Source organism: Sitodiplosis mosellana, unplaced genomic scaffold (genome assembly GCF_009176505.1).
Source record: "Sitodiplosis mosellana isolate CC-2019 unplaced genomic scaffold, AAFC_SMos_1.0 Smas_scaffold_6166, whole genome shotgun sequence".
In the NCBI taxonomy this organism is placed as follows: domain Eukaryota; kingdom Metazoa; phylum Arthropoda; class Insecta; order Diptera; family Cecidomyiidae; genus Sitodiplosis; species Sitodiplosis mosellana.
Window position 1 is genome coordinate 3,002,022 of NW_022601407.1, and position 10,532 is coordinate 3,012,553.

At 36.6% G+C, this 10,532-nt stretch overlaps 2 protein-coding genes across 2 annotated transcripts in view; one reads left to right on the plus strand and one right to left on the minus strand.

Annotated features, from left to right (window-relative positions):
* LOC129575394 (GATA zinc finger domain-containing protein 7) overlaps positions 1-4,901 on the plus strand; it is a 30,207-nt gene extending 25,306 nt beyond the window's left edge. The window contains exons 8-9 of the mRNA XM_055458984.1: positions 2,718-2,898; positions 3,024-4,901. Coding sequence (XP_055314959.1) covers positions 2,718-2,898; positions 3,024-3,391 — 549 coding nt within the window. The 3' untranslated portion in view covers positions 3,392-4,901. The remainder of the gene's footprint in view (positions 1-2,717; positions 2,899-3,023) is intronic.
* Positions 4,902-6,522: 1,621 nt separating this feature from the next.
* Positions 6,523-10,481, minus strand: LOC129575140 (protein wntless). The gene is made up of 7 exons (XM_055458079.1): positions 9,546-10,481; positions 9,271-9,452; positions 8,714-8,947; positions 8,217-8,547; positions 7,785-8,074; positions 7,252-7,666; positions 6,523-7,165 (listed from the first exon to the last, which is right to left on the minus strand). Exons 1-7 carry the CDS (start codon positions 9,649-9,651, stop codon positions 7,059-7,061), a joined length of 1,665 nt encoding a protein of 554 aa, XP_055314054.1. The 5' UTR covers positions 9,652-10,481; the 3' UTR covers positions 6,523-7,058.
* Positions 10,482-10,532: the final 51 nt, after the last annotated feature.

Below are 10,532 nucleotides of genomic sequence, written 5' to 3' on the forward strand. Positions count from 1 at the left end.
CTCTCTCTCTCTCTCTCTCTCTCTCTCTCTCTCTCTCTCTCTCTCTCTGTCTCTGTCTGTCTGTGTGTGTTCGTTTCACGGTCGTTCACTTGGCTATTTTTGAATTCGGTTCGTTCGAATTTTAAGCGGCTTTTCGTGTCCGAAACAACAAGAGAGAGAGAGAGAGAGAGAGAGTGAAAATGAACGGGATCCCATTTTCCAATGTGAAGAAACGAAAAAAATACACGCCACCACTTCGACTGAATTCGACCCGTCGGATGGATCCGTTTTTAAGTACATGTTACTAATTTTCACTGCATTCGCAATCAGTGTAAACAAAAATTTAATTAAAACAATTGAAAAATGCGAGAGAGAGAGAGAGAGAGAGAGAAAGATCCGACTCACATGCACTGTTGCAATGCAATCGGTATTTTTGCGACCGCAAACTGTGTAATTAAATCGATTCGTTTACAAAATGCAGATTAGTTTGTTTGGTTAATCTGGTGTGGCCCTCCCCGTCTCCAAAAACAACGCATTCGTTTGCCGGAATTTTCGATTTGCACTTGAACTGTGCAACTCCAATGTATTTTAGTAATGTGTCGCTTTATCACTTCCAGTAATCTACTCTGCTGTTCGGTGTCGTTTGTTCCGAGTCGAGAGCGGAGCTTTGGTAAATTTTGTGTGTGTGTTTGTCTGTGTGTGTAAATACATTAGCAATTCGGCGTAAAATCAATTCGGGTGTTATTATTACAATTATTTTCGTATTATTATTGGGTGTTATTTGCCATTTATCCAAACGCCATTTTCCATTCGATGTCGTTCAAGCGTACGTGTGCCATTTATTTTGAATGAGAAATGCTTTAAATGTTAAATGGAATGTCGCACGCGTGCTTCCAGCTCTCTATCTGTGTGTCTCTGCTTCACTCACATCCAGTGTGAGTCTCTCTCTCTCTCTCTCTCTCTCTCATTTGGTTTCAGTTTATTCTGCACACAGGACACAGAGTGAAAGAGCGAGCTATGCTGATAAAGTTGCTAGACACCCGAATCGCAATCTAAATGCCCCAAGCATATTGAAAGAGGCGATTATAAATTGAAATTTCGCAGTGAAGGCGCTGGTTGTAACATCATAAAGCGTGCACGATGTGTGTGTGTGTGTGTGTTGTGTTTCTGTACGAGACATACGAGGGGGGTTAAGGAAAAGGCAAATAAAACGCAATTGGCACAAACAATATTGTATCAATCCAACGATGGGTGTGAATCCACACAATTATTTCAATTCCGAGAGTGGATTTTCATTCGGGATGCATCCGTTTCGCAATTGAATTGAATATGTTTGTCGGTATGCGACGATGACTGCGATGGGTGCGAGCAGCCCGCTTTTTGCATACCGCTAAGAGGCTAATGATAACATTAGTTTCATTTTTGGAATCGAATTCAAATATGTGTAAACGAAGTATTTGGTAAACAAGCATCGTTTTCACACACATACCACACCCCGCGCTATTCGCATGGCCCACCCAATCTCTTTCTCGCAATTTACTCTGTTGTTTCTGGAAAAACCGCGGCCATCGAAATGTACACCTGAAATTGAATATTTTGGCAGGCAAAGCGTTATTTTGACTTAATTCAATGACGCTCAATTTGCCGCCATTATTCAACTCGATAAATTTGCGAAATTTTCTCCGTTTTCGTTCGATGAATGAGCGTTAGCATTACACATATTTTTTTCGCTTGCGGGGGCAGCATTGTGCCAAGGTAGTTTTTCTCGCTGATGAATGTGAAATTTACAAACACGCAAATAAATTGATTTATTAGCCGTATTAAGGCGAAACGATCAGCAAAGTATTTCCTAGAAAATCGCAAACAACTGAATTGACCAGATTTTTTTTATTTCGTTAACAATCTATTTATTGCATGAATTGATTCGCATGATCTTCTCTCTTCATCTCATTGACCTTAATTTAATCGCACGAACGACAAGAGAAAAAAAACAGTACCAAATTACCAACATGAACATTGAAAATAGCTATCAGAATGACACTTTACTCCGTAGACAATAGTCAATACACGTTTTATTTTCGTTTTGTTTTTGTTGTGTTTCGTTTGGAACAATACTCACATATAGCGACACATTCTTCTGAACACATTCCCCTACGATGATTACGCCTCTTGGGAATCCATGTGATATATAGTTCGCATTAAATAAGAAGAGAAAAAAAAGAGAACAACAACGAACCATCCCATTATTGCCTGTACGTGACGCCGAATAACATCAAATCAATTGCGTGACAATACAAATAAAATCACAGCAAACGAACATTTCCATCGAACTTTTTGTTTACGACCAACTTTTCTTTCCTCTTTATTCAACCCCTTGATCTCTTTTTTGCCATTCAATTGGGTTTCAGACCAATTTTTATAGATTGTCGACGCAAATTCAGTTTGTTAATATTTTTTAGCTGCAAGCGACATTTTCGATTACAATTGATATATTTGGACGGAAATTTGCTGTTTTTTCAACTCGGTGTTTTTTTTTGCATAAATTCTTCCGAACTAATGATTAGGTTTTAGTAGGTGGAATTACATTTTCTCAAACACACAATTTTTGTTTGTTTCAGTCCGCATGAAATTTCAATGACATCCATCGCAATTGATCTGAAAAATTCCGTTTTTAATTGCTATGTCATTGTTTATGCTGTCTATATTCAATGTTCTCCTTATTATCGTTTGTTTTTCAGTTAAAACCGTCTTATCCATTTGATCACACCGAAGAGGATCTGCCCAAGTCCGTTAAAGCGGGCACCGCGTTGGATTTATCCAAAATAGACGATGCCCATGAATCGAATGATTTGAACTTTAGTCTGACGGCAGGTGGTTCATACGAAAAATCGGATTTGAAGTGGCGTTCATCTCCAAAAAGTAATTATAAATTCAAAACGAAATGTCTTTTTCTTCTTCTCTGAGTCATTCACATCGAATGGGACTTAATTTGTTTATTTGTTTCGGAAAAACCTAGAATGTTTGTTCTTTTTGCATGATTTCAGCATCATCGCCACCACCAACGATGGATTCAAAGTACCGGAAGTCGCCAACATCGCTTGCAAGCCCAGCAACAACATCACCGTCATTCACTGCTGCATCAACTGCTAATATTTTGTTAAGCAATCGCATGAATCAATTTTATCCAAGGCCTAGTCTGGGGTTTCACACTCCCGCTCAACACCACTCGATCAGCAAACACTTTCATCACATGCTGAATCAACACACCAGCTTTTTGCAAAACAGTTCACTTGCCTTTGATCGTACATCGATTTCGGGCTCACTGAATCTCACAACCGGCTACAATCATTCGCATCAAGATGCCATTACATCAGCGGCGGCAGCCCAACAACATCATTTGCACCAGTCTTAAATGACATATTGGATTTTCGAATTCCGCACATGAAAAAATCTTCTTATTCCTTCCTTAGTTTTCCCGTTGATCGGTTAAAAACTAATATGGTTAATGACATATTGACAACTACTTTGTGGAATTCAAAAATTTGTTAAAACAATTTTATTTCTTCCGAAATTTTATGTACAATTTTCGCAATCCAACCGACCTTGTTCGTCGATCGATTTAATCTTAACGAAGAAAGTATCTTCATAAATTAAACAATTATATATATATTATAAATAAACAGGTAGGAAATCAGAGAAAAGCTTGCATAAATTGATGTTCGTCGAATGGAGTCGGTTTAGTATTTTGATCTCAAAATAATTTAAAATCAGTTTAGAAATGAGATTAATTTTTATTTTACACATTCGAATTGAGATTTTCATTTAAATATTAAATCATTGGCCATATTGACTAGGATTTAATGTCTGTAATTTTCTTTCCTAAGCAACAGCTCTGAATGAAAGACAAAAGATTTTGGAGAGAAAGACAATGTGGTTCAGAATTTATCATTTGCTTAAGAATGCCATTTCAATCTTTTGCACATGAATTACGAATCATTTTGGCGAGTTTTGATTTGAAGGAAAAAAATAACGTCGATGAAATCGATGTGTTCGATGAAATTCCTCAATTAATCTTAAAACTTTCTCTTTGCATATATCCACTTAAACAGAACATTAGATATGTAATAATTTGGTTAACAAATGCTGTATTTAGATGATAGGTTCATTTGGACATAAGCATTATCAAGGCAAAAGAAGAATGGTATTCAAAACGAAAGGAAAAAAAATTTCCGTGAAGAGATTTACAACATTGTCATTTGAGCGAATCATTTGAAAAATCACATTTTTGGCATTTAACATAGTTGTAAGTTATTAGCATTCTGAAGGCGTTCAACCATTGTTCGATAGAAATCGCGCATTACGGGCGCACAAAAGCGAATATGAAGTGCAGAGGAGCAAAATGTGCTCAGTGTAGGAGCATTTCAAACATTTTGTGAGCAATGACGGGTAATATTACCGAACAGCTAAACTATTGCAGCTGCTTTGAATCGTTAGCGATCTCAAAAGAATAAGCCAAAGATATTAAAAATGCATGATTTTAATGGTTAAAATGTACTTGGACAATGGTCTCAATGTGTAAAGAATTTTAAACGATCATTTAATTTTAAAGCCATGCATTTTACACACAAGATTACGTACACACATTTTCTGTTCCACTCAAGACCCAGGTTTTGCGAGTGATAATTTGGTCTATGCACCACCATCTCATTTAAGAATATAATATAAACTAATAACGCACACGGAAAGGAAAATTGTCGATTCGAACTAGAAATTGTATCTTTCATCTATGGAATAAGGAGAATATTTGAATCTGTACACTTGATCACGCCTGAATTTGTGGAAGAAAATGGCATTTACGGTGGAGGAAACGTTTAAATTTAGGCATATTTTTTCCGTGTGCATGGATTTCACAAAAACATCAAAATTACACTGTAGCCATGTTTATTCATTTCCATTCAAAATAAATAAACATATAAAATTTTCGCAAAGACTTTGTTTTTCTCTTAATGTTCTAATTCATGGAAGTTTTGATAGCAACCTACTGCGATCCGGGTATGTATAGATGAAATGAGGAGGTTGATTGGTTGGAAATTTTTGTTGAATTTCGTTCTCCAATTTCAGCTTATAACGTGAACATCAAATGCCTAGTATAACACTTGAAAATTACCTCTACGACAACTGGTCATTGACGAGTAAATTTCTCTTCCAAATGTACATCTGCAGCATCAATACGGACGAATATAACATCGAAAACAACACTTTTTGAGCATATATTGAACATAGTTCTTTATTTGATTAGCTGCACTATATTTGAAATCATATGAAAACACAGAAATTGCATCACATCGGTTACATTAATTTGCAATTGTTTGTTTGAAGCTGCTGTTTGGAAAGGATAGCCTAACATACAAATTTTTTGTTGCTATTGTTGTTATTTATCATAAATCATACAGAATTTAAAAATTATTGCAATAAAATCTACGATCGCGGTAAAAAAGTATTTCGATTTATTTTTTTGTCTTATTTTTTTTATTGAATTTTGATATCAAAGCATTCAGACGCATATTCCAGGCTAGGTTCTTCTTCTACAGGATTGTTTCGTCATTAAGAATATATAAAATGTTCTAAAGGGAATTAGAGTTAGTAACGATAGGTTATAAATGGTCGAATGTTCTAAAAGCAACACCTATTACTCTCGATTTGGATTGATCTAGTTCAGAAAATCGTTCCATATTGGGTTCTTAATTTGCGTTGCAATGGATAAAAGGCGGAGACATTGCTTTTTTGTTTTTTTTTCTTCAAAAATTACTTCCATATTTCATTGTTTCCATTATTTCCGGTAAATATGCAGCAATGTTGCTTGAAAATTCCGTGTATAGTTATGGCGTTTTTGTCATTTTTCCGAAAATGTCGATACGAAGCACCGAAGTGGAAATGTCATATCGTTTCGACAAATTAAAAAGAATTTTTTCTACAAATCGTTCCTCACCAGCAAAGGTCCCTCGTTTACACTAAAGTTTTTGCAAATGCCTATGCAGATTCGATGGGCTATCGCTCCAAAGCTACCCAGAAAAATGTTTACGTCCCCGTTTTTCTAAGAAGTGTCTTTGGAAAAGTTGTAGATTTCATCAAAATTGAAAATTTGTTGAACAAATCATCCCCAAAAACCAGGGTCGAATGTCACCCCGAAAATTGGAGATTTTCGAGTCACCCTATAGCTTGAATGATTGGTTTTTTGGGGATGAATAGTTGAGCAAAGTTTTTAATTTTGACGAGATCTACAAATTTCACAGAGACACTTCTTAGAAATTTCCAGCCGTTTGGAAGTTATAGCCGCCGGAAAAGCCGAGTTGCCAAACTTAAAACCCGCCTGGAGACTCCCTCTGTAAAACGGGGACGCAAATTTTTTTCTGCGGAGGTTTGGAGCGATATTTTATCGAAATGCGCATAGGCATTTGCAGAAAATTTAGTGTAAATGAGTGACCTTTACTGGTCAGACAAATATCCAAACTTGATGAATTTATGGTGAAATCTTAAGAAACGTTTGTAATGCCCATAATATTCTTTTTATTGGTGATGCAACATTCCAATCGATTGTTACATTTCAAATTGAACCAATTTTGGCAATTAGTTGCATTATTTACTTTCAAATTTGTCACTAATCTGTCGATCATCATCGTTACTTAGCTCGAAATCTAACCGTTTCAATACATAGTAAAAGCTCTATTAAGCTGTGATGTGCACGAAAAACGGTACAAAAATACTTCCAATACAAATCTTGAATCTATAGATAAAAGTGACGAAAATCATTCATTGGCACTCGGTTACAAACAAAAATCTCTTCATACCATAAACATGATTAAAAAAAAACTGCACATCTTTTGAGAATCGTTTAAAGTTTGGTAGTTAAAACAGTGACTAAACTAATCTAAAGTAATGTTATCATGCTAATCGGTTGATCGTAACAATTTTGTTCTTGTTGCTTATTTGGACTTTTAACATAAAAAAAACATAATGAATTTAATTTAATGTTTTGTGTTACAAATTAAGAAGTGGTGAAGGGTAAACCAAAATTGTATCTAATCCAAAGCTGCTTTGCGTGCAAATGATGTTAGCGATGATATTTCGCTTGGATTTGTGTCCGATGGCAAGCTATTGAATTCAATCTCTTCGCCGACAATATTTTCTGAAAGCAAACAAATGAAAAGATGTTGTTAAAAACCGATTGAAATTGAATTAAACCTTGAAAAAAGCAATGATTCCAATATTTACCGGTTGCGCTGTCATTGTTGCTTGTTGTTCCGTTTCCACCGGTCGATGGCCATTGTTTGTGACTTGGTGCATACAAAATGATCAGTGCGAATATGTAAATGTTCCACATGCCATAGACGCCGGTGAAGAATGCCGATGTAAATTCAAGATGAATGGAATCATCCAAACGGTATTGGCTCTCGGACATTTGGCCAATGATGAAACCGGCAATGGTTAATGCGGCGCAAATCAATGTGGCAAGCATGAGAAATTTGAAACGATAAATAATGCCCTCATAGTGAAGCCGACGCGCCATCGACATCGATGGCAAAGATGATCGTTTAATACTGATGTTACAGAACACACACCAAATCATGTAGCACAAGAAGAAAAAGTAGACCGAAGCCGAAATTCCAGCAAGCAAAATGAACGTGAACTGTTAGGAGGAGGCGGAATGAAAAGAGTTTTAGTTTGAATGTTCTTTTTAAGGCATAAATAAGCGAAATGTAATTCGATGGAAAAAAATCGACCGAATTTTTACTTGTAATACTCACAGCGATATTAGCTCCGATTTTGGTCATCCAAATGGAATAGAATGGATTCCTGAGCTGAGCTCCACGCTCACACACATCAAACGCGAACAATGAAATGCATCCAATAACCACAGCACTCAAGTGCTTCCAGTACGTTTTCAATGTTGATGCTCCATCCTGGATGAGCATGTGCTCACCGGCAAATATCAACCAAAATGACAACAGCTGAGCATAGAAGACTCCCTGCCGAATATCGGCCAGAAGTGGCATAAACGGCATGTCGAAGTATAGCGTAAAGTATTCAAGCGGAACTGAATGGAAGAAGCAATTGAAATTCGATTAGAGAATTATTTTCTCTCTCAAATTTTTGTGTTATTTTTCGACATAGGTAGACCCCTCCTAAGCCAAATTCAGAAAAGTAAACATTAAAAAACACATAAAACTTTAACTCACGATTCAAGAATGTCAATGCGCCTCCCAATCCCAACAGCATGTACTCAATGAGAACTGGTGAGCGTTGCAGTTGATGGACACGATTCCAGAACCAGCACATGATGGCCACAATAAATGGGAAGAATATCGTCTTCAACGATAGCCAGACTTTGGTAAAGCCACCGTTCTGGTAAATCACCGTCAAATGCAAGTCACGAATATTTCCAATGTTCAAATTCATTTTGCGCTCTGAGTCCACTGGCAATCGAACGTTCAACAAATAGAAGTCATGGTGTAATGATCCCAGTTCGAATAGCGGCAGCGTTGAACACGAGTTCTCATCGGATAGTTGCTGAAAAATTAAAGCATCCAGAGAAAAATTAGATTTTTTTTGTGACTAACATCAAAATAAGTCAATATTCGATCATTGGACGCTTTTGAAGTAATTTCTGGATTTATTAAAAAAATCGCTTCAAAATTTGATTAGCAAAAATTCAAAAAAAAAACTCTACACTTACATCTTCCCCACTGCAGTCCAACTCGCGTTGTTCAAGTGACGATGAGCAGTGTTTCCAGTCACCATCGGCATCGCCTTTGTTACGATATGCCAAACGGGCGTCAAGAGTAACGATTGCACGGGGATGCTCAAGCATCACTTCTTCATTTTGGGCAATATCCGTTTGGAGGATTCCGATGAGATTTTGCTGCCATCTCGAATAGTCTAACACTTTTCCTTCACGTGGAAGAGGCATCTATGGAACGAAAATTGAATGGTTTCATTCATTACAATAAGAAGGTGATTAAAATTCTGATGTTAAATTCATGTTTTTAAAGCGTTTGAGGTAATTAAGAATTCTGATGAAATTGTATGAGTCATCAAACAAAAAGAATGACTTCATTGAACGAACCGGAAACATGCATTTCATAATCGGTTGGACAATGTTTAAATTTATTTTGTTTTCATAACTTTAGGAAAAATATGCATATGTATTCAGTAGGAAAATGTAAGTTATATTTTGAGCTCATTTTCTAAAGTATGCTCTTTGAACTCCTGAATTCTGTGTTAATTAATCACCTGAAATACGAATACGATTTGATTGGCAAGCCGAATATCATGTCGTTCAAGATCGCTTTGATGGATGGTTTCGCATTTTCCGAGCCCTCTTGAATATACCCATTTGGTGGTGTCATTGAATGAGCCGGGTATATCCTTGCACACGGTACCAAGAATTGTTTGTACGCTCGCAGGCACTGGAGCTAAAAAATGATTTTATTTCAATGTTCACTTAATTTTCCAATCTTTTTATCAATGATATTATGACCAAAAAAAACCAGTTCGTCTTCACTTACCGATCAATCCTCCGATAAGAAAACAAATCACTTGGCATACGAGCAAAGTGCCGACTAAAATCCCCAATTTTCGTCCACTTAAATTCTCAAGAATTGTACCGGCCATCTTATCACAAATATTTTGAATTGGCGATTCGATCCGGTATCTTTGCCGTCAGCAAAATACGAATACGCTTAACAATCAATTAAATTCGATGGTTTATTCGCTGATTTTCCAAAGCGAAAAGAGATAAAACTAACATAAACCAACTAGCAAACCAAATTGAGAATCGCACGAAATGCACTTGATGTTCTGTCTAGCGAGAGCGGCGTTGTAAACAATAATGAGGCTTGTCGCAAACACACAATGGAAACATAAACATTGGCGAATTGGTATGAATGTGGTGTGCGCGCATGGTCATGCATCGATATGCGATTTCGAACATGCAGCGACTTCAAACAAAATATGTTTCATATTAAAATAAAAACAGTTTAATTTTGACAAAAAAAACTTCGTACATTTGTATGATTTATTTTCTAACAATGGCTCCATTGGATAGAATTAAATGAAAAATCACAAATTCGAAGACGAAAAAAATCGATTCGAATGAACCAGCGAAACCGATGGCATCGAACGAACCCCAAAATCTGTGTTCACTGAGGCGAATTGCCAATCTGACAAATGTAAACATATAAGAGAAAACAAACGAATTGACATAAAAATGGCTGCTCGTTCGCTATTGTATGGAGGCATCGATGTGTATGTCTAAGTTGTAGCTGTAGGTGTGGATATATGGATGTGTGGATGTGTGTTTGAATGTATGACGATTCGACTTTCTATCCATGAAGGACTCGAAGCTAATATTATTGTTGTTTTGTTGTTGTTGTTGTTGTGTGTGCCCTTCTTTGTCGCTCTCGTTCGTTCGCTCTTTTTCTCTCTCTCTCTCTCTCTCTCTCTCTGTGTGTGTGTGTGTGCATAGTTTCGTTCACATGACACAAAACGCACGC